The sequence below is a fragment of the Hypanus sabinus genome, chromosome X1 (genome assembly GCF_030144855.1).
Source record: "Hypanus sabinus isolate sHypSab1 chromosome X1, sHypSab1.hap1, whole genome shotgun sequence".
Classification (NCBI taxonomy): domain Eukaryota; kingdom Metazoa; phylum Chordata; class Chondrichthyes; order Myliobatiformes; family Dasyatidae; genus Hypanus; species Hypanus sabinus.
In genome coordinates, this window is record NC_082738.1 from 32,178,413 (window position 1) to 32,203,080 (window position 24,668).

Below are 24,668 nucleotides of genomic sequence, written 5' to 3' on the forward strand. Positions count from 1 at the left end.
TGTACCTATCTAAGAGTCTCTTAAAAGACCCTGTTGTATCCACTTCCACCTCCATTGCTGGCAGTGCATTCCATGCACCCACCATTCTCTGTGTGGAAAAACTACCCCTGATACCCCCCCCCCCCCCCCCCGCACCTACTTCCAAGCACCTTAAACCTGTGTCCTCTCGTGGCAACCATTTCAGCCCTGGGAAAAAGCCTCTGACTATGCACACGACCAATGCCTCTCATCATCTTATACACCTCTATCAGGTCACCTCTCATCCTCCATCACTCCAAGGAGAAAAGGCCGAGTTCACTCAACTTACCCTCATAAGGTATGCTCTCCAATCCAGGCAACATCCTTGTAAATCTCCTCTGCACTCTCTCTATAGTATCCAACATCCTTCCTGCAATGAGGTGACCAGAACTGAACATGTTACTCCAAGTGGGGTCTAACGCTGACTCTCCCATCATAGGAAACATCCTCTCCTTATCCACTCTATCGAGGCCTTTCAATATTTGATAGGTTTCAATGAGATCACCTCTCATCCTTCTGAGTTCCAGTGAGTAGAGGCCCAGAGCCATCAAACACTCCTCATATAAGGCTTTCAATCTCAGAATTATTTTTGTGAACCTCCTTTGAACCCTCTCCAATGTCAACACCTCCTTTCTTAGATAAGGGGCCTAAAACAGCTAACAGTACTTCATATAAAGCCTCAGCATTACATCTTTGCTTTTATATTCTCATCCTCTTGAAATTAATGCTAACATTGCATTTGCCTTCCTCACCACTGACTTAACCTGCAAGCTAACCTTTAGGGAATCCTGCAGGAGGATTCCCAAGTCCTTTTGCACCACAGGTTTTTGTATTTTCTCTCCTTTCATTCCTCCTACCAAAGCGCATGACTAGACACTTCAGGACACCGTATTCCAAATACCACTCCTTTACCCATTCTCCTAATCTGTTAAAGTCCTTCTGTAGCCTCTCTACTTCCTCAAAACTACCTGCCCCTCACCTACGCACTGGCCCACTCATACAATGGCTGCTCCTCTTTCATCTCGCTTCTTTTTATTGGCCTCTGCCAAGTGCCTAAAATATTGTGATGATTGCAGCCCACCAAAAGGTTCCAGAAGGCCCAGAGCTATTTTAAACCTTGCGCAGCCTCACCAACGAACAACCTCTCGCGATAATTGCAGCTTGCCAAAAAGCTCTAAAAGGCTTTTTTTTTGTTGGAGGAGAATCATAGAAACATAAAAACATAGAAAACCTACAGCACAATACAGGTCCTTCAGCCCATAAGGTTGTGCTGAACATGTTCCTATCCTAGAAATTACCTAGGCTTACCCATAGCCCTCTATTTTTCTAAGCTCCATGTACCAATCCAAAAGTCTCTTAAAAGACCCTATTGAATCAGTAGGAACCAGAGGAACCTGGGGTACAGGTACACAGTTCCCTGAAAGTGTTGCCTCTGGTAGACAAGCTGGTGAAGAAGGTGTTCACCATGTTGGCCTTCATCAGTCAGAACACAGAGTACAGGAGTCAGGAGGTTACATTGACGTTGGTGAGGCCGCACTGGGAGAATCACATTTAGTTCTGGTCACCCTGTTGTGGGACAGATGCCATCAAACTGGAAAGAGTGTAGAGGGGTTTTGTGAATATGTGTAAGGGACTGAGTTACGGAGAGAGGTTGGACGGATTGGGAGATTATTCCTTGGAGCAGAGGAGACTGAGGGGTATAAAATCATGAGGGACATGGATAGGCTAAATGTGCACAGTCCTTATCCTAGGGTTGAGGACTCGAGAACTAGAGGGCGCAGGTTTAAGATGAGAGGAAAGAGGTTTAATAGGAACCTGGGGCCAACATCTTTACCCAGAGGGCGGTCTCTAGGATGAGCTGCTAGAGGAAGTGGTTGAGGCAGGTACGTTAACAAACATTTAAAAGAAACCAGACAGGAACATGGATAGGGAAGATTTAGAAGGATGTGGGCCAAACACTGTCAAATGGGACTGGCTGAGATGGGAATCCTGGTCAGCATGGACCAGTTGGGCCAAAGGCCCAACTGTTGTGTGACTCTGTGATGGAGGAGAACTTGGACATATCAATCAATTGGCTTCAAGTTCAGCTTCAAGTTTACTGTCATAAGTAGATATAGAATACTACTGCACAGCACAGGCCCTTTGGCCCACGATGTTGTGCCGACCATTTGACCTACTTTAAGACCTTCAATCCCACATTGTCCTCCATTTTTCTTTCGTCCATGTGCCTAAGAGTCTCTTAAATGCCATGCTCTAATCTATCTTCCCATACCATCACCCTTGGCAGTGCATTTCATTCTATGTAAAAAGACCTATCTCTGACATCCCCACCCCCCCATACTTTTCTCCAAACACCTTAAAATTATACCCTTTTGTACTAGCCATTTCCACTCTGGGGGAAAAAAGTCTTTAACTGTCTAATTTATCCAGGCCTCTCTCATCATCTTGCACACTTCTATCAAGTGACTTTTCACTCCTTTGCTCCAAAAGGAAAAGCCCCAGCTCTCTCAAACTTTCCTCATAAGATTTACTCTCTAACCCAGAGAGCATCCTTGGTAAATCTCCTCTGCACCTTCTCTAAAGCTTCCACATCCGTCCAAAAATGAGATGACCAGAACCAACACAAGATCCCAAGTGTGGTCTAACCAGGGTTTTATACCAACTCAATCCCCCAATGAATGAAGGTCAACAAACTATATGCCTTCTTTACCACCCTATCCACGTATGCAGCAACTTTGAGGAATGTATCATTGTGGAACCCAAGATCCCTCTGTTCCTCCGCACTGCTAAGAATCCTAAACATACCTGGGTATGACTGTCAAAAAGATCAGATGAACCTAGTGGTATGAGACTTCAGGTTTCTGTACCACCTGCCTGCTGCAGCTGGTGATTTTCCGATCCATCAGAGATTCCTTGGAAGTCAAAATGGAGTATAAAACTTCTGGCCTATGGCCATTTATTGAGTGTTACAAAACCAAAGAACAAAACAGAGGGTTATAGCCAGCAACCTCTGTGATACCTGGGCTGGGCAGGGTTGGAATGGAGAGACAGTAGGATACAGAGAACATGGCTGGGCATCTGAACCAACGACTTGACTCCCACAACAGGTGGAGCTCATTGTTTATGGCCTTGGCTTAAAGCCAGAGCCTGGGACCACAGTTTCCAACCTACAGAGATACCTTGGGAGGTTCAACCAGATCCAGTTCTGGACGGTCAGTGAGCTGTGCCTCTGCTGTGACGTCGGGAGGAGAGCAGCCCTCCTGAAGAAGCTCATCAAGGTGGCAGCGAGGTAGTTCAGTGCATTTTGTATCCAACCCTGTGAGTGTGTATTGGGACAGTGTGGGGAGAGTTTCAGTCTGTGTCTGACCCCGGGAGTGTGTGATTTGATGGTGTGGAGGGAGATTCACTCTGTGTCTGACCCCGGGAGTGTGTGATGGGACAGTGTGGAGGGAGATTCACTCTGTCTGACCCCGGGAGTGTGTGATTTGATGGTGTGGAGGGAGATTCACTCTGTGTCTGACCCTGGAAGTGTGTGATAGGACAATGTGGAGGGAGATTCACTCTGTGTCTGACCCTGGGAGTGTGTGATGGGACAGTGTGGAGGGAGATTCACTCTGTGTTTGATCCCGGGAGTGTGTGATAGGACAGTGTGGATGGAGATTCACTCTGTGTCTGACCCTGGGAGTGTGTGATGGGACAGTGTGGAGGGAGATTCACTCTGTGTCTGACCCTGGGAGTGTGTGATGGTACTGTGTGGAGGGAGATACACTCTGTGTCTGACCCTGGGAGTGTGTGATGGGACAGTGTGGAGAGAGATTCACTCTGTGTCTGACCCTGGGAGTGTGTGATGGGACAGTGTGGAGAGAGATTCACTCTGTGTCTGACCCTGTGAGTGTGTGATGGGACGGTGTAGAAAGTAATTCCCTCGGTGTCTGACCGTTTTGTTCTGATAAGGGTGATTTGTACCATGAGATTTTATTGGTCTCTCTCTGTGCTTCACAGTTGCAAGGAACTGAAGAACATGAACACTTTCTTTGCTATGATGTTTGGCCTTTCCAACCCAGCTGTAAGGAGACTTTCTCAGACCTGGGAGGTGAGATTCTTTTACCCCTCGCCCTCGTCTCACCCTCAGATGTGGGGAGGGTTTTGACCATGATGGAGCTGGCTACAACCCTCTGCATCCTCTGTGTATTCGAGCCTCCATACTAGATGGTGATATGACCAGTTAGAATAATCTTCGTGCTTCATAACTTCAAGTTTGCCAGAATCTGTCCTTAAACATCTCAATGAAGTAGTGCCACTGGTGTGCCTTCTTATCTGTGGAATTCTGTTCCCAGTGGAGGATCTTGTCATTAGGGATCCTCTTGCAAAGAGGGATCACAGTATGACTGAGTTTCTCATACAAATGGAGGGTGCAACCGTTTGATCCTAAAGCCAGTGTATTATGCCTAAACAATGGGATGAGGATGGAGTTGGATGGCGTAGACTGGGAACACAGGCTATGTGGTGGGACGGTTGAGAAATGGTGGAAGACTTTCAGAGATTTTTCATGGTGCTCAGCAGAAGTATATTCCAGTTAAAAGCAAGGACAGGAAGAATGGAGAGAGCCAGCCTTGGATAACTAAGGAAATAAAAGAAGGCTTCAAACTAAAAGCTCATGTGTACAAAGTCGCCAAGAGTAGTGGGGAACTGGAAGATTGGGAAAACTTTAAAACGCAACAAAGATCCACAAAGCGAGCAATAAAGAAAGGGAAGCTAGATTATGAAAATAAACTAGTACAAAATGTAAAAATGTACAGTAAAAGTTTGTATAATTATATAAAGCAGAAAAGGGTGGCTAAAGTGAACATAGGTTCATTGGAGGACGAGAAGAGGAAAATGATATTGGGTAATGAAGAATTGGCAGAGGCTTTGAATGACTATTTTGTGGAGGACACATCTAACACGTCAAAGAGAGATGCTATCGGTGCGATAAGAGGTGAGGACCTTGATACAATAACTATCACTAAAGAGGTAGTGCTAAGCAAACTTAGTGGGCCTTAAGATAGACATGTTCCCTGGTCCTGATGGAATGCATCCCAGGGTACTGAAAGAAATGGCAGAAGTTATAGTAGAGGCTTTGATGATAATTTACAAAAATTCTTTGGACTCTGAGCAGGTCCCAGCAGATTGGAAGAAGGCAAATGTCACTCCACTATTCAAAAAAGGATATAGACAAAATGCAGGTATCTATAGGCCAGTTAGTTTAACATCTGTAGTTGGGAAAATGCAGATTATCATTTGGAATTTGGAAAGAAATGGATCCATCAGGCAGACACAGTATGGATTCAGCAAAGACAGGTCCTGTTTGATAAACTTACTGGAGTTCTTTGAGGATATAATGAGTGCAGTGGATACAGAGGAAAAGATGGACATTATTTACTAGTGTTTCTAGAAGGTGTTCAATAAGATGCCACATAAAAGACATCCATAAGATAAGGATGCATAAAGTTGGGGGTGATGTATCATCATGGATAGAGGATTGGTTAACCAATGGACAGCAGAGAGTTGGGATACATGGGTGTTTCTCTGGTTGGCAATCAGTGGTGAGCGGTGTGTCGCAGGGGTCGGTGCTGGGCCCACAACTGTTCACGATATACGTTAACGATCTGGAAGCGGGGATCGAGTATCTGAGTTTGCTGAAGACACTAAATTGAGTGGAAAAGCAAATTTTGCAGAGGATATGGAGAGTCTAGAGAGATATGATATAGGTTAAGTGAGTGGGCAAGGGTCTGGCAGATGGAGCACAATGTTGGTAAGTGTGAGGTCATCCACTTTGCAAGGAAAAATGGAAGAGCCGATTATTATTTAAATGGTAAAAAATCGCAGCATATTGCTATGCAGAGGGACTTGGGAGTGCTTGTGTATGAATCGCAAAAGTTTGGTTTGCAGGCTATCAAGAAGGCAAATGGAATGTTGGCCTTCATTGCTAGAGGGATTGAATTCAAGAGCAGGGAGGTTAAGCTGCCACTATACAGGGTACTGGTGAGGCTGCACCTGGAGTATTGTGTGCAGTTCTGGTCTCCTTACTTGAGGAAGGATATACTGGCTTTGGAGGTGGTGCAGAGGAGGTTCACCAGGTTGATTCCAGAGATGAGGGGGTTAGACTCTGAGGAGCGATTGAGTTGCCTGGGACTGTACTCGCTAGAATTCAGAAGAATGAGAGGAGATCTCATAGAAACATATAAAATTATGAAAGGGATAGATAAGATAGAGGCATGAAAGTTGTTTCCACCGGTAGGTGAGACTAGAAATAGGGGACATAGCCTCAAGATTCGGGGGAGTAGATTTAGGACGGAGATGAGGAGGAACTGCTTTTCCCAGAGGGTGGTGAATCTGTGGAATTCTCTGCTCAATGAAGCAGTGGAGGCTACCTCAGTAAATATACTTAAGACAAGGTTGGATAGACTTTTGCATAGTAGGGGGATTAAAGGTAGGTGGAGATGATTCCATGGTCAGATCAACCATGATCTTATTGAATGGTTCAATGGACCAGATGCCCTACTACTGATCCTATTTGTTATGTTCTTCGTGATTGCATCAATTTGAAAGATCTGCCGAGACGTTGATGTTCAGGAACTTAAAGCTGTTCACCCTTTCCACTGCTGACCCCTAGAGCTTAAGGCCATAAGACACAGGAGCAGAATTAGGCCATTTAGCCCATCAAGTCTGCTCCACCATTCCATCATGGCTGATTTATTATTCCTCTCAACCCCACTCTCCTGCCTTCTTCCTGTAACCTTTGACATCCTGACTAATCAAGACCTTTCAACCCCTACTTTAAATATACCAGTGACTTTGCCTCAACAGCCATATGTGGCAATGAATTCCACAGATTCACTACCCTCTGGCTAAAGAAATTCCCCCTCATCTCTTTTTAAAGGAATGTCCTTGTCTTCTGAGTCTGTGTCCTCTGGTCCTAGACTCCCCCACTATAGGAAGCATCCTCTCCACATCCACTCTCTCTGTGTCCTCTGGTCCTAGACTCCCCCACTATAGAAAACATCCTCTCCACATCCACTCTATCTGTGCCTTCTGGTCCTAGACTCCCCCACTATAGGAAGTATCCTCTCCATGTCTACTTGATTAAGGCCTTTCAATATTCAATAGGATTCCCCCCCCCCTCCATTCTTCTAAACTCCAGTGAGTACAGGCCCAAAGTCATCAAATACAACTCACACATTAACCCTTTCATCCCTGGGATCATTCTTATGAACCTCTAGATCTTCTCCAATGCCAGCACATCATTTCTTAGATGAGAGTCCCAAAACTACTCACCATATTGCAAGCACAGTCCAACCAAAGCCTTATAAAGCTTCAGCATTGCTTTTATATTCTAGTCCTATCAAAATGAATGCTAACATTATATTTGCCTTCCTTACCACCGACTCAATCTGCAAATTAACCTTTAGGGAATCCTGTACAAGAACTCCCAAGTCTCTTTGCACCTCGGATTTTTGAATTTTTTCCGTTTAGAAAGTAGTATATGCTTTTATTCCTTTTACCAAAGTGTATGACCATACACTTCCCGACATTGTATTCCATCTGCCACTTCTTTGCCTTTTCTCCTAATCTGTCCAAGTCCTTCTGCACCCTTCCTAGTTCGTTAATAGTATCTGCTCCTCCACTTACCTTTGTAGCGTCCACAAACTTGGCCACAAAGCCATCAATTCTGTCATCCAAATCATCGACATATGTGAACAGAATCGGTCCCAACACTGACTCCTGCAGGACATCATTACTCACCAGCAGCCAATCAGAAAAGGTCCCCCTTACTCCAACTCTTTGACTCCTACCAGTCAGCCAATCTTCTAACCATGCTAGTATCTTTCCTGTAATACTGTAAACTCTTAACTGCTTAGCTCACTGCTCTAATCTCACCACACTCATGACTGTGCGGCTAGACACAGCTCAAACTCCATCTATAAATTTGCTGACAACTCAAATTTGCAGAATTTTAGATGGTGCAGAGGAGGCATACAGGAGTGAGATAAGTCAGTTGGTTGAGTGGTGTTTCAACACCAACCTTGTGCTCAACATCAATAAGACCAAGGAATCGATTGTGGGCTTCATGGAGGGGAGGTCAAGTGAATACACACCAGTCCTCATTGAGGACAGTGGAAAGGGTGAGCAGTTTCAAGTTCCCAGGTGTCAACATCTGTGAAGATCTCTCCTGGGCCCAACATATTGATGCAATTACAAGAAGGCATAACAGTGATTGTACTTCATTGGGAGTTTGATGAAAATCAAACTCACCAAAGACACTTGCAATTTTCTACAGATGTGCTGTGGAGAGCATTCTAACTGGTTGCATATCTGTCTGCTATGGAGGAGCCACTGTATAGGATCAATAAAAAGCTGTAAACTCAGTCAACTCCATCATGGGCTCCAGCCTCCCCAAAATCCAGGAAACATTCAAAAGGCGACGCCTCAAAAAGCTGGACCCATCAGTAGGGACCCTCATCACACCCTCTTCTCATTGCTAGCATCGAGGAGGAGGTACAGGAACCTGAAGGCACCCACTCAACGTTTTAGGAGCAGCACCTTCCCATCCGCCATCGGGTTTCTGAATGGACAATGAACCCACGGACACTACCTCACTATTTTTTCCTCTCTTTTTGCACAACTTATTTAAGTTAATGTAGTATATATACTTGTTGTAATTTATAGTTTTCATTGCTACAAAACAACGAATTTCACAACATATGCTGGTGATATTAAACCTGATTCTTATTTAGCAGCCTCATGTGTGGCATCTTGTCAAAGTCCTTCTGAAAATCCAAGTAAACGACATCCACTGACTCTCCTTTGTCCGTCCTGCCTGTTATTTCCTCAAAGAATTCCAACAGATTTGTCAGGCAAGATTTTTCCTTGAGGAAACAGTGCTGACTTCAGCCTATTTTATCATGAGCCTCCAAGTACACCAAAACCTCATCCTTAATAATAGACTCCAATATCTTTCTGACCACTGAGGTCAGGTTAACAGGCCTGTAATCTCCTTTCTTCTTCTTCTCTCAGTTCTGAATGAGTGGAGTGACATTTGCAATTTTCCAGCCCTTGGGAAGCATGACAGAATTTATTGATTATTGAAAGATCATTACTAATGTCTCCACAATCTCTTGAGCTACTTCTTTCAGAACCCTGTGGTGTAATCCCTATGATCCAGGTGATTTATCTACCTCCAGACCTTTCAGCTTCCCAAGGAACTTCTCCCTAGCAACTACTCCCTGACTCACCGAGCAGCCGCTGCTCTCACTCTCCCTAAACCAGGGACAAGGGGTGGGGAGGGAGGTATACAGCTGGTCCCACTTCCGTCATGCTAACGCTCTGCCTTCCTCTTCCCTCCCACCATCCAGAGGCTCCCGGGGAAGGTCAGGCGAATGTTCTACGAGATGGAGAGGTTGCTGGTGAGTGGGGGTGCTGGGGGAGGTGAGAAGAAAGAAGGAGGGAGGGGTGGTGAGGGGGAGGGGAAGGTGAAGGGGTGGTGAGGTGGGAGGAGGGGTGGGAAGGGGGGGAGGGATGTGAGGAGGAGGGGTGGGGGTGGAGGAAGTGTGTTCAAGAGAGAAGATGGTTGGGAGGGGGAGGGCCTGAGGAGGGAGGAAGGGGGGAGGGATGGCAGGGGGAGGGAGTGAAAAGAAGGGACTGCCACAAGAGGGGCAGTCGAGATTGGAGAGGAGGAAGAGGCAGATCCTAGAAAGCCAAAATAATTGTTGCCCATTCCAGGACCCATCACGGAACCACAGAGTGTACAGACTGACTGTGAACAAGCTGACGCCACCCTACCTACCGTTTATGCCTCTCCTCATCAAAGGTACCAGAATTTTACACCATCCCATCACACACTCGCAGAGAGGAGCACAGAGTGAATTTCCCTCCACACTGTCCCATCACACACTCCCAGGGTCAGAAACAGACTGAATCTCCCTCCACACCGTCCCATCACACACTCCCAGTGTCAGAAACAGAGTGAATCTCCCTCCACACTGTCCCATCACACACTCCCAGGGTCAGACTCAGAGTGAATCTCCCTCCACACCGTCCCATCACACACTCCCAGGGTCAGACACGGAGTGAATCTCCCTCCGCACCATCCCATCACACTCTCCCAGTGTCAGACACAGAGTGAATCTCCCTCCACACCGTCCCATCACACACTCCCAGGGTCAGACACAGAGTGAATCTCCCTCCACACTGTCCCATCACACACTCTCGGGGTCAGACACAGAGTGAATCTCCCTCCACACTGTCCCATCACACACTCCCTGGGTCAGACAGAGAGTGAATCTCCCTCCACACTGTCCCATCACACTCCCAGGGTCAGACACAGAGTGAATCTCCCTCCACACCGTCCCATCACGCTCCCACAGGGTCAGACACAGAGTGAATCTCCCTCCACACTGTCCCATCACACACTCCTGGGGTCAGAGACAGAGTGAATCTCCCTCCACACCATCCCATCACACATTCCCGGGGTCAGACACAGAGTGAAACTGCCTCCACACCGTCTCAACAGAAACCCCCGGGATCAGACACAAACTGAATCTCCCTCTGCACCATCCCATCACACACTCCCGGGGTCAGACACAGAGTGAATCTCCCTCCACACCATCCCATCACACACTCCCGGGGTCAGAAACAGAGTGAAACTCCCTCCAGACCGTCCCATCACACTCTCCCAGGGTCAGACACAGAGTGAATCTCCCTCCACACTCTCCCAGGGTCAGAGACAGAGTGAATCTCCCTCCACCCTGTCCCATCACACACTCGCAGCGAGGAGCACAGAGTGAATTTCCCTCCATACTGTTCCATCACACACCCGGGGTCAGACACAGAGTGAATCTCCCTCCACACTGTCCGATCACACGCCCGGGGTCAGACACAGAGTGAATCTCCCTCCACACCATCCCATCACACACTCCCAGGGTCAGACACAGAGTGAATCTCCCTCCACACTGTCCCATCACACACCCGGGGTCAGACACAGAGTGAATCTCCCTCCACACCATCCCATCACACTCTCCCAGGGTCAGACACAGAGTGAATCTCCCTCCACACTCTCCCAGGGTCAGAGACAGAGTGAATCTCCCTCCACCCTGTCCCATCACACACTCCCAGGGTCAGACACAGACTGAATCTCCCTCCATCCTGTCCCATCACACACTCGCAGAGAGGAGCACAGAGTGAATTTCCCTCCATACTGTCCCATCACACACCCGGGGTCAGACACAGAGTGAATCTCCCTCCACACTGTCCCATCACACACTCCCGGGGTCAGACACAGAGTGAATCTCCCTCCACACCATCCCATCACACACTCCCAGGGTCAGACACAGAGTGAATCTCCCTCCACACCGTCCCATCACACTCTCCCAGGGTCAGACACAGAGTGAATCTCCCTCCACACTCTCCCATCACACTCTCCCAGGGTCAGAGACAGAGTGAATCTCCCTCCACCCTGTCCCATCACACACTCCCAGGGTCAACACAGAGTGAATCTCCCTCCATCCTGTCCCATCACACACACGCAGAGAGGAGCACAGAGTGAATTTCCCTCCATACTGTCCCATCACACACCCGGGGTCAGACACAGAGTGAATCTCCCTCCACACTGTCCCATCACACACTCCCGGGGTCAGACACAGAGTGAAACTCCCTCCACACCATCCCATCACACACTCCCAGGGTCAGACACAGAGTGAATCTCCCTCCACACTGTCCTATCACACACTCACGGGGTCAGACACAGAGTGAATCTCCCTCCACACTGTCCCATCACACACTCCCGGGGTCAGACACAGAGTGAATCTCCCTCCACACTGTCCCATCACTCACTCCCGGGATCAGACACAGAGTGAATCTCCCTCCACACTGTCCCATCAGACACTCCTGGGTTGAGACACAGAGTAAATCTCCCTCCACACCGTTCCATCACACACTCCCGGGGTGAGACACAGAGTGAAACTCCCTCCATACCATCCCATCGCACACTCCCAGAATCAGACACAGAGTGAATCTCCCTCCACACCGTCCCATCACACACTCCCAGGGTCAGACACGGAGTGAATCTCCCTCCGCACCATCCCATCACACTCTCCCAGTGTCAGACACAGAGTGAATCTTCCTCCACACCGTCCCATCACACACTCCCAGGGTCAGACACAGAGTGAATCTCCCTCCACACTGTCCCATCACACACTCTCGGGGTCAGACACAGAGTGAATCTCCCTCCACACTGTCCCATCACACACTCCCTGGGTCAGACACAGAGTGAATCTCCCTCCACACTGTCCCATCACACACTCCCAGGGTCAGACACAGAGTGAATCTCCCTCCACACCGTCCCATCACACACTCCCGGGGTCAGGCACAGAGTGAATCTCCCTCCACACTGTCCCATCACACACTCCTGGGGTCAGACACAGAGTGAATCTCCCTCCACACCATCCCATCACACATTCCCGGGGTCAGACACAGTGTGAAACTCCCTCCACACCGTCTCATCAGAAACTCCCGGGGTCAGACACAGACTGAATCTTCCTCTACACCATCCCATCACACACTCCCGGGGTCAGACACAGAGTGACTGTCCCTGCACACTGTCCCATCACACACTCTCGGGGTCAGACACAGAGTGAATCTCCCTCCACACTGTCCCATCACACACTCCCTGGGTCAGACACAGAGTGAATCTCCCTCCACACTGTCCCATCACACACTCCCAGGGTCAGACACAGAGTGAATCTCCCTCCACACCGTCCCATCACACACTCCCGGGGTCAGGCACAGAGTGAATCTCCCTCCACACTGTCCCATCACACACTCCTGGGGTCAGACACAGAGTGAATCTCCCTCCACACCATCCCATCACACATTCCCGGGGTCAGACACAGTGTGAAACTCCCTCCACACCGTCTCATCAGAAACTCCCGGGGTCAGACACAGACTGAATCTTCCTCTACACCATCCCATCACACACTCCCGGGGTCAGAGACAGAGTGAAACTCCCTCCACACCTTCCCATCACACATTCCCGGGGTCAGACACATTGTGAAACTGCCTCCACACCGTCTCAACAGAAACCCCCGGGATCAGACACAAACTGAATCTCCCTCTGCACCATCCCATCACACACTCCCGGGGTCAGACACAGAGTGAATCTCCCTCCACACCATCCCATCACACACTCCCGGGGTCAGAAACAGAGTGAAACTCCCTCCAGACCGTCCCATCACACTCCCCCAGGGTCAGACACAGAGTGAATCTCCCTCCACACTCTCCCAGGGTCAGATACAGAGTGAATCTCCCTCCACCCTGTCCCATCACACACTCGCAGCGAGGAGCACAGAGTGAATTTCCCTCCATACTGTTCCATCACACACCCGGGGTCAGACACAGAGTGAATCTCCCTCCACACTGTCCGATCACACACCCGGGGTCAGACACAGAGTGAATCTCCCTCCACACCATCCCATCACACACTCCCAGGGTCAGACACAGAGTGAATCTCCCTCCACAACGCCCATCACACACTCCCAGGGTCAGACACAGAGTGAATCTCCCTCCTCACCGCCCATCACACTCTCCCAGGGTCAGACACAGAGTGAATCTCCCTCCACACTCTCCCAGGGTCAGAGACAGAGTGAATCTCCCTCCATCCTGTCCTATCACACACTCGCAGAGAGGAGCACAGAGTGAATTTCCCTCCATACTGTCCCATCACACACCCGGGGTCAGACACAGAGTGAATCTCCCTCCACACTGTCCGATCACACACCCGGGGTCAGACACAGAGTGAATCTCCCTCCACACCATCCCATCACACACACCCAGGGTCAGACACAGAGTGAATCTCCCTCCACACCGCCCATCACACTCTCCCAGGGTCGGACACAGAGTGAATCTCCCTCCACACTCTCCCAGGGTCAGAGACAGAGTGAATCTCCCTCCATACTGTCCCATCACACACCCGGGGTCAGACACAGAGTGAATCTCCCTCCACACCATCCCATCACACACTCCCAGGGTCAGAGACAGAGTGAATCTCCCTCCACACTGTCCGATCACACACCCGGGGTCAGACACAGAGTGAATCTCCCTCCACACCATCCCATCACACACTCCCAGGGTCAGACACAGAGTGAATCTCCCTCCACAACGCCCATCACACACTCCCAGGGTCAGACACAGAGTGAATCTCCCTCCACACCGCCCATCACACTCTCCCAGGGTCAGACACAGAGTGAATCTCCCTCCACACTCTCCCAGGGTCAGAGACAGAGTGAATCTCCCTCCATCCTGTCCTATCACACACTCGCAGAGAGGAGCACAGAGTGAATTTCCCTCCATACTGTCCCATCACACACCCGGGGTCAGACACAGAGTGAATCTCCCTCCACACTGTCCGATCACACACCCGGGGTCAGACACAGAGTGAATCTCCCTCCACACCATCCCATCACACACACCCAGGGTCAGACACAGAGTGAATCTCCCTCCACACCGCCCATCACACTCTCCCAGGGTCGGACACAGAGTGAATCTCCCTCCACACTCTCCCAGGGTCAGAGACAGAGTGAATCTCCCTCCATACTGTCCCATCACACACCCGGGGTCAGACACAGAGTGAATCTCCCTCCACACTGTCCCATCACACACTCCCGGGGTCAGAAACAGAGTGAAACTCCCTCCACACCATCCCATCACACTCTCCCAGGGTCAGACACAGAGTGAATCTCCCTCCACACTCTCCCAGGGTCAGAGACAGAGTGAATCTCCCTCCACCCTGTCCCATCACACACTCGCAGCGAGGAGCACAGAGTGAATTTCCCTCCATACTGTTCCATCACACACCCGGGGTCAGACACAGAGTGAATCTCCCTCCACACTGTCCGATCACACACCCGGGGTCAGACACAGAGTGAATCTCCCTCCACACCATCCCATCACACACTCCCAGGGTCAGACACAGAGTGAATCTCCCTCCACACTGTCCCATCACACACTCCCAGGGTCAGACACAGACTGAATCTCCCTCCATCCTGTCCCATCACACACTCGCAGAGAGGAGTACAGAGTGAATTTCCCTCCATACTGTCCCATCACACACCCGGGGTCAGACACAGAGTGAATCTCCCTCCACACTGTCCCATCACACACTCCCGGGGTCAGACACAGAGTGAATCTCCCTCCACACCATCCCATCACACACTCCCAGGGTCAGACACAGAGTGAATCTCCCTCCACACCGTCCCATCACACTCTCCCAGGGTCAGACACAGAGTGAATCTCCCTCCACACTCTCCCATCACACTCTCCCAGGGTCAGAGACAGAGTGAAACTCCCTCCACACCTTCCCATCACACACTCCCGGGGTCAGACACAGAGTGAATCTCCCTCCACACCATCCCATCACACACTCCCAGGGTCAGACACAGAGTGAAACTCCCTCCAGACCGTCCCATCACACTCTCCCAGGGTCAGACACAGAGTGAATCTCCCTCCACACTCTCCCAGGGTCAGATACAGAGTGAATCTCCCTCCACCCTGTCCCATCACACACTCGCAGCGAGGAGCACAGAGTGAATTTCCCTCCATACTGTTCCATCACACACCCGGGGTCAGACACAGAGTGAATCTCCCTCCACACTGTCCGATCACACACCCGGGGTCAGACACAGAGTGAATCTCCCTCCACACCATCCCATCACACACTCCCAGGGTCAGACACAGAGTGAATCTCCCTCCACACCGCCCATCACACACTCAAAGGGTCAGACACAGAGTGAATCTCCCTCCACACCGCCCATCACACTCTCCCAGGGTCAGACACAGAGTGAATCTCCCTCCACACTCTCCCAGGGTCAGAGACAGAGTGAATCTCCCTCCACCCTGTCCCATCACACACTCCCAGGGTCAGACACAGACTGAATCTCCTTCCATCCTGTCCTATCACACACTCGCAGAGAGGAGCACAGAGTGAATTTCCCTCCATACTGTCCCATCACACACCCGGGGTCAGACACAGAGTGAATCTCCCTCCACACTGTCCGATCACACACCCGGGGTCAGACACAGAGTGAATCTCCCTCCACACCATCCCATCACACACACCCAGGGTCAGACACAGAGTGAATCTCCCTCCACACCGCCCATCACACACTCCCAGGGTCAGACACAGAGTGAATCTCCCTCCACACCGCCCATCACACTCTCCCAGTGTCGGACACAGAGTGAAACTCCCTCCACACTCTCCCAGGGTCAGAGACAGAGTGAATCTCCCTCCATACTGTCCCATCACACACCCGGGGTCAGACACAGAGTGAATCTCCCTCCACACTGTCCCATCACACACTCCCGGGGTCAGACACAGAGTGAATCTCCCTCCACACCATCCCATCACACACTCCCAGGGTCAGACACAGAGTGAATCTCCCTCCACACTCCCCCATCACACTCTCCCAGGGTCAGAGACAGAGTGAATCTCCCTCCACCCTGTCCCATCACACACTCCCAGGGTCAGACACAGAGTGAATCTCCCTCCACAACGCCCATCACACACTCCCAGGGTCAGACACAGAGTGAATCTCCCTCCACACCGCCCATCACACTCTCCCAGGGTCAGACACAGAGTGAATCTCCCTCCACACTCTCCCAGGGTCAGAGACAGAGTGAATCTCCCTCCATCCTGTCCTATCACACACTCGCAGAGAGGAGCACAGAGTGAATTTCCCTCCATACTGTCCCATCACACACCCGGGGTCAGACACAGAGTGAATCTCCCTCCACACTGTCCGATCACACACCCGGGGTCAGACACAGAGTGAATCTCCCTCCACACCATCCCATCACACACACCCAGGGTCAGACACAGAGTGAATCTCCCTCCACACCGCCCATCACACTCTCCCAGGGTCGGACACAGAGTGAATCTCCCTCCACACTCTCCCAGGGTCAGAGACAGAGTGAATCTCCCTCCATACTGTCCCATCACACACCCGGGGTCAGACACAGAGTGAATCTCCCTCCACACCATCCCATCACACACTCCCAGGGTCAGAGACAGAGTGAATCTCCCTCCACACTGTCCGATCACACACCCGGGGTCAGACACAGAGTGAATCTCCCTCCACACCATCCCATCACACACTCCCAGGGTAAGACACAGAGTGAATCTCCCTCCACAACGCCCATCACACACTCCCAGGGTCAGACACAGAGTGAATCTCCCTCCACACCGCCTATCACACTCTCCCAGGGTCAGACACAGAGTGAATCTCCCTCCACACTCTCCCAGGGTCAGAGACAGAGTGAATCTCCCTCCATCCTGTCCTATCACACACTCGCAGAGAGGAGCACAGAGTGAATTTCCCTCCATACTGTCCCATCACACACCCGGGGTCAGACACAGAGTGAATCTCCCTCCACACCATCCCATCACACACACCCAGGGTCAGACACAGAGTGAATCTCCCTCCACACCGCCCATCACACTCTCCCAGGGTCGGACACAGAGTGAATCTCCCTCCACACTCTCCCAGGGTCAGAGACAGAGTGAATCTCCCTCCATACTGTCCCATCACACACCCGGGGTCAGACACAGAGTGAATCTCCCTCCACACTGTCCCATCACACACTCCCGGGGTCAGAAACAGAGTGAAACTCCCTCCACACCATCCCATCACACTCTCCCAGGGTCAGACACAGAGTGAATCTCCCTCCACACTCTCCCAGGGTCAGAGACAGAGTGAATCTCCCTCCACCCTGTCCCATCACACACTCGCAGCGAGGAGCACAGAGTGAATTTCCCTCCATACTGTTCCATCACACACCCGGGGTCAGACACAGAGTGAATCTCCCTCCACACTGTCCGATCACACACCCGGGGTCAGACACAGAGTGAATCTCCCTCCACACCATCCCATCACACACTCCCAGGGTCAGACACAGAGTGAATCTCCCTCCACACTGTCCCATCACACACCCGGGGTCAGACACAGAGTGAATCTCCCTCCACACCATCCCATCACACTCTCCCAGGGTCAGACACAGAGTGAATCTCCCTCCACACTCTCCCAGGGTCAGAGACAGAGTGAATCTCCCTCCACCCTGTCCCATCACACACTCCCAGGGTCAGACACAGACTGAATCTCCCTCCATCCTGTCCCATCACACACTCGCAGAGAGGAGCACAGAGTGAATTTCCCTCCATACTGTCCCATCACACACCCGGGGTCAGACACAGAGTGAATCTCCCTCCACACTGTCCCATCACACACTCCCGGGGTCAGACACAGAGTGAATCTCCCTCCACACCATCCCATCACACACTCACAGGGTCAGACACAGAGTGAATCTCCCTCCACACCGTCCCATCACACTCTCCCAGGGTCAGACACAGAGTGAATCTCCCTCCACACTCTCCCATCACACTCTCCCAGGGTCAGAGACAGAGTGAAACTCCCTCCACACCTTCCCATCACACACTCCCGGGGTCAGACACAGAGTGAATCTCCCTCCACACCATCCCATCACACACTCCCAGGGTCAGACACAGAGTGAAACTCCCTCCAGACCGTCCCATCACACTCTCCCAGGGTCAGACACAGAGTGAATCTCCCTCCACACTCTCCCAGGGTCAGATACAGAGTGAATCTCCCTCCACCCTGTCCCATCACACACTCGCAGCGAGGAGCACAGAGTGAATTTCCCTCCATACTGTTCCATCACACACCCGGGGTCAGACACAGAGTGAATCTCCCTCCACACTGTCCGATCACACACCCGGGGTCAGACACAGAGTGAATCTCCCTCCACACCATCCCATCACACACTCCCAGGGTCAGACACAGAGTGAATCTCCCTCCACACCGCCCATCACACACTCCCAGGGTCAGACACAGAGTGAATCTCCCTCCACACCGCCCATCACACTCTCCCAGGGTCAGACACAGAGTGAATCTCCCTCCACACTCTCCCAGGGTCAGAGACAGAGTGAATCTCCCTCCACCCTGTCCCATCACACACTCCCAGGGTCAGACACAGACTGAATCTCCCTCCATCCTGTCCTATCACACACTCGCAGAGAGGAGCACAGAGTGAATTTCCCTCCATACTGTCCCATCACACACCCGGGGTCAGACACAGAGTGAATCTCCCTCCACACTGTCCGATCACACACCCGGGGTCAGACACAGAGTGAATCTCCCTCCACACCATCCCATCACACACACCCAGGGTCAGACACAGAGTGAATCTCCCTCCACACCGCCCATCACACACTCCCAGGGTCAGACACAGAGTGAATCTCCCTCCACACCGCCCATCACACTCTCCCAGGGTCGGAAACAGAGTGAATCTCCCTCCACACTCTCCCAGGGTCAGAGACAGAGTGAATCTCCCTCCATACTGTCCCATCACACACCCGGGGTCAGACACAGAGTGAATCTCCCTCCACACTGTCCCATCACACACTCCCGGGGTCAGACACAGAGTGAATCTCCCTCCACACCATCCCATCACACACTCCCAGGGTCAGACACAGAGTGAATCTCCCTCCACACTCCCCCATCACACTCTCCCAGGGTCAGAGACAGAGTGAATCTCCCTCCACCCTGTCCCATCACACACTCCCAGGGTCAGACACAGAGTGAATCTCCCTCCACCCTGTCCCATCACACTCTCGCAGAGAGGAGCACAGAGTGAATTTCCCTCCATACTGTCCCATCACACACCCGGGGTCAGACACAGAGTGAATCTCCCTCCACACTGTCCCATCACACACTCCCGGGGTCAGACACAGAGTGAATCTCCCTCCACACCATCCCATCACACACTCCCAGGGTCAGACACAGAGTGAGTCTCCCTCCACACCGTCCTATCACACACTCACGGGGTCAGACACAGAGTGAATCTCCCTCCACACTGTCCCATCACACACTCCCGGGGTCAGACACAGAGTGAATCTTCCTCTACACCATCCCATCACACACTCCCGGGGTCAGACACAGAGTGAAACTCCCTCCACACCTTCCCATCACACATTCCCGGGGTCAGACACATAGTGAATCTCCCTCCACACCATCCCATCACACTCTCCCAGTGTCAGACACAGAGTGAATCTTCCTCCACACCGTCCCATCACACACTCCCAGGGTCAGACACAGAGTGAATCTCCCTCCACACTGTCCCATCACACACTCTCGGGGTCAGACACAGAGTGAATCTCCCTCCACACTGTCCCATCACACACTCCCTGGGTCAGACACAGAATGAATCTCCCTCCACACTGTCCCATCACACACTCCCAGGGTCAGACACAGAGTGAATCTCCCTCCACACAATCCCATCACACATTCCCGGGGTCAGACACAGAGTGAAACTCCCTCCACACCGTCTCATCAGAAACTCCCGGGGTCAGACACAGACTGAATCTTCCTCTACACCATCCCATCACACACTCCCGGCGTCAGACACAGAGTGACTGTCCCTGCACACCGACCATCACAGACTCCCGGGGTCAGAGACAGAGTGAAACTCCCTCCACACCTTCCCATCACACATTCCCGGGGTCAGACACAAAGTGAATCTCCCTCCACACTGTCCCATTACACATTCCCGGGGTCAGACACACAGTGAATCTCCCTCCACACCATCCCATCACACATTCCCGGGGTCAGACACAGAGTGAATCTCCCTCCACACTCTCCCAGGGTCAGATACAGAGTGAATCTCCCTCCACCCTGTCCCATCACACACTCGCAGCGAGGAGCACAGAGTGAATTTCCCTCCATACTGTTCCATCACACACCCGGGGTCAGACACAGAGTGAATCTCCCTCCACACTGTCCGATCACACACCCGTGGTCAGACACAGAGTGAATCTCCCTCCACACCGCCCATCACACTCTCCCAGGGTCAGACACAGAGTGAATCTCCCTCCACACTGTCCCATCACACACTCTCGGGGTCAGACACAGAGTGAATCTCCCTCCACCCTGTCCCATCACACACTCCCAGGGTCAGACACAGACTGAATCTCCCTCCATCCTGTCCCATCACACACTCGCAGAGAGGAGCACAAAGTGAATTTCCCTCCATACTGTCCCATCACACACCCGGGGTCAGACACAGAGTGAATCTCCCTCCACACCATCCCATCACACACTCCCAGGGTCAGACACAGAGTGAATCTCCCTCCACACCGTCCCAGCACACTCTCCCAGGTTCAGACACAGAGTGAATCTCCCTCCACAGTCCCCCATCACACTCTCCCAGGGTCAGAGACAGAGTGAATCTCCCTCCACCCTGTCCCATCACACACTCCCAGGGTCAGACACAGAGTGAATCTCCCTCCACCCTGTCCCATCACACACTCGCAGAGAGGAGCACAGAGTGAATTTCCCTCCATACTGTTCCATCACACACCCGGGGTCAGACACAGAGTGAATCTCCCTCCACACTGTCCGATCACACACCCGGGGTCAGACACAGAGTGAATCTCCCTCCACACCATCCCATCACACACTCCCAGGGTCAGACACAGAGTGAATCTCCCTCCATACTGTTCCATCACACACCCGGGGTCAGACACAGAGTGAATTTCCCTCCATACTGTCCCATCACACACCCGGGGTCAGACACAGAGTGAATCTCCGTCCACACTGTCCCATCACACACTCCTGGGGTCAGACACAGAGTGAATCTCCCTCCACACCGTCCTATCACACACTCACGGGGTCAGACACAGAGTGAATCTCCCTCCACACTGTCCCATCACACACTCCCGGGGTCAGACACAGAGTGAATCTCCCTCCATACCATCCCATCACACACTCCCAGGTTCAGACACAGAGTGAATCTCCCTCCACAGTCCCCCATCACACTCTCCCAGGGTCAGAGACAGAGTGAATCTCCCTCCACCCTGTCCCATCACACACTCCCAGGGTCAGACACAGAGTGAATCTCCCTCCACCCTGTCCCATCACACACTCGCAGAGAGGAGCACAGAGTGAATTTCCCTCCATACTGTTCCATCACACACCCGGGGTCAGACACAGAGTGAATCTCCCTCCACACTGTCCGATCACACACCCGGGGTCAGACACAGAGTGAATCTCCCTCCACACCATCCCATCACACACTCCCAGGGTCAGACACAGAGTGAATCTCCCTCCACACCGCCCATCACACACTCCCAGGGTCAGACACAGAGTGAATCTCCCTCCACACCGCCCATCACACTCTCCCAGGGTCGGACACAGAGTGAATCTCCCTCCACCCTGTCCCATCACACACTCGCAGAGAGGAGCACAGAGTGAATTTCCCTCCATACTGTCCCATCACACACCCGGGGTCAGACACAGAGTGAATCTCCGTCCACACTCTCCCAGGGTCAGAGACAGAGTGAATCTCCCTCCACACTGTCCCATCACACACTCCCGGGGTCAGACACAGAGTGAATCTCCCTCCACACCATCCCATCACACACTCCCAGGGTCAGACACAGAGTGAATCTCCGTCCACACTCCCCCATCACACTCTTCCAGGGTCAGAGACAGAGTGAATCTCCCTCCACCCTGTCCCATCACACACTCCCAGGGTCAGACACAGAGTGAATCTCCCTCCACCCTGTCCCATCACACACTCGCAGAGAGGAGCACAGAGTGAATTTCCCTCCATACTGTCCCATCACACACCCGGGGTCAGACACAGAGTGAATCTCCGTCCACACTGTCCCATCACACACTCCTGGGGTCAGACACAGAGTGAATCTCCCTCCACACTGTCCCATCACACACTCCCAGGGTCAGACACAGTGAATCTCCCTCCACACTCTCCCATCCCACTCTCCCAGGGTCAGAGACAGAGTGAATCTCCCTCCACCCTGTCCCATCACACACTCCCAGGGTCAGACACGGAGTGAATCTCCCTCCGCACCATCCCATCGCACTCTCCCAGTGTCAGACACAGAGTGAATCTCCCTCCACACCGTCCCATCACACACTCCCGGGGTCAGACACAGAGTGAATCTCCCTCCACACTGTCCCATCACACACTCCCTGGGTCAGACACAGAGTGAATCTCCCTCCACACTGTCCCATCACACACTCCCAGGGTCAGACACAGAGTGAATCTCCCTCCACACCGTCCCATCACGCTCTCCCAGGGTCAGACACAGAGTGAATCTCCCTCCACACCATCCCATCACACATTCCCGGGGTCAGACACAGAGTGAAACTCCCTCCACACCGTCTCATCAGAAACTCCCGGGGTCAGACACAGACTGAATCTTCCTCTACACCATCCCATCACACACTCCCGGGGTCAGACACAGAGTGACTGTCCCTGCACACCGACCATCACAGACTCCCGGGGTCAGAGACAGAGTGAAACTCCCTCCACACCTTCCCATCACACATTCCCGGGGTCAGACACATAGTGAAACTGCCTCCACACTGTCCCATCACAAACTCCCAGGGTCAGACACAGACTGAATCTCCCTCTGCACCATCCCATCACCCACTCCCGGGGTCAGACACAGAGTGAATCTCCCTCCACACCATCCCATCACACACTCCCGGGGTCAGACACAGAGTGAATCTCCCTCCACACTCTCCCAGGGTCAGACAGAGAGTGAATCTCCCTCCACCCTGTCCCATCACACACTCGCAGCGAGGAGCACAGAGTGAATTTCCCTCCATACTGTTCCATCACACACCCGGGGTCAGACACAGAGTGAATCTCCCTCCACACTGTCCGATCACACACCCGGGGTCAGACACAGAGTGAATCTCCCTCCACACCATCCCATCACACACTCCCAGGCTCAGACACAGAGTGAATCTCCCTCCACACTGTCCCATCACACACTCCCGGGGTCAGACACAGAGTGAATCTCCCTCCACACTGTCCCATCACTCAATCCCGGGATCAGACACAGAGTGAATCTCCCTCCACACTCTCCCATCACACACTCCCGGGGTCAGACACAGAGTGAATCTCCCTCCACACCATCCCATCACACACTCCCAGGGTCAGACACAGAGTGAATCTCCCTCCAGACTGTCCGATCACACACTCCCAGGGTCAGACAGAGAGTGAATCTCCCTCCACACTGTCCCATCACACACTCCCAGGGTCAGACACAGAGTGAATCTCCCTCCACACTGTCCCATCACACACTCCCGGGGTCAGACACAGAGTGAATCTCCCTCCACACAATCCCGGGGTCAGACACAGAGTGAATCTCCCTCCACACTGTCCCATCACACAATCCCGGGGTCAGACATAGAGTGAATCTCCCTCCACACTGTCCCATCACACACTCCTGGGGTTAGACACAGAGTGAATCTTCCTCCACAGTGTGATGGGACAGTGTGGAGGGAGATTCACTCTGTGTCTGACCCTGGGAGTGAGTGACGGGACAGTGTGGAGGGAGATTGACACAAAGTGAATCTCCCTCCACTCTGTCCCATCACACACTCCCGGGATCAGACACAGAATGGAGCTGTTGTGATTGAGCTTGGAGAAATGGGGGGAAATTGCTGGATAAAGATAGATAGGTGGATGTGCGGAGGGTCTCCTGAACATTTCAGTGAATGGCTGTGTAGGCT

General features: G+C 51.9%; 1 protein-coding gene across 5 annotated transcripts in view; it reads left to right on the forward strand.

Annotated features, from left to right (window-relative positions):
* LOC132384768 (rap guanine nucleotide exchange factor 3-like) overlaps positions 1-24,668 on the forward strand; it is a 94,415-nt gene that overhangs the window by 56,844 nt on the left and 12,903 nt on the right. For all 5 annotated transcript variants that reach the window (XM_059956246.1, XM_059956243.1, XM_059956244.1 and 2 more), the window contains exons 20-23: positions 3,126-3,307; positions 4,021-4,111; positions 9,414-9,464; positions 9,781-9,868. In XM_059956246.1, coding sequence (XP_059812229.1) covers positions 3,126-3,307; positions 4,021-4,111; positions 9,414-9,464; positions 9,781-9,868 — 412 coding nt within the window. The remainder of the gene's footprint in view (positions 1-3,125; positions 3,308-4,020; positions 4,112-9,413; positions 9,465-9,780; positions 9,869-24,668) is intronic.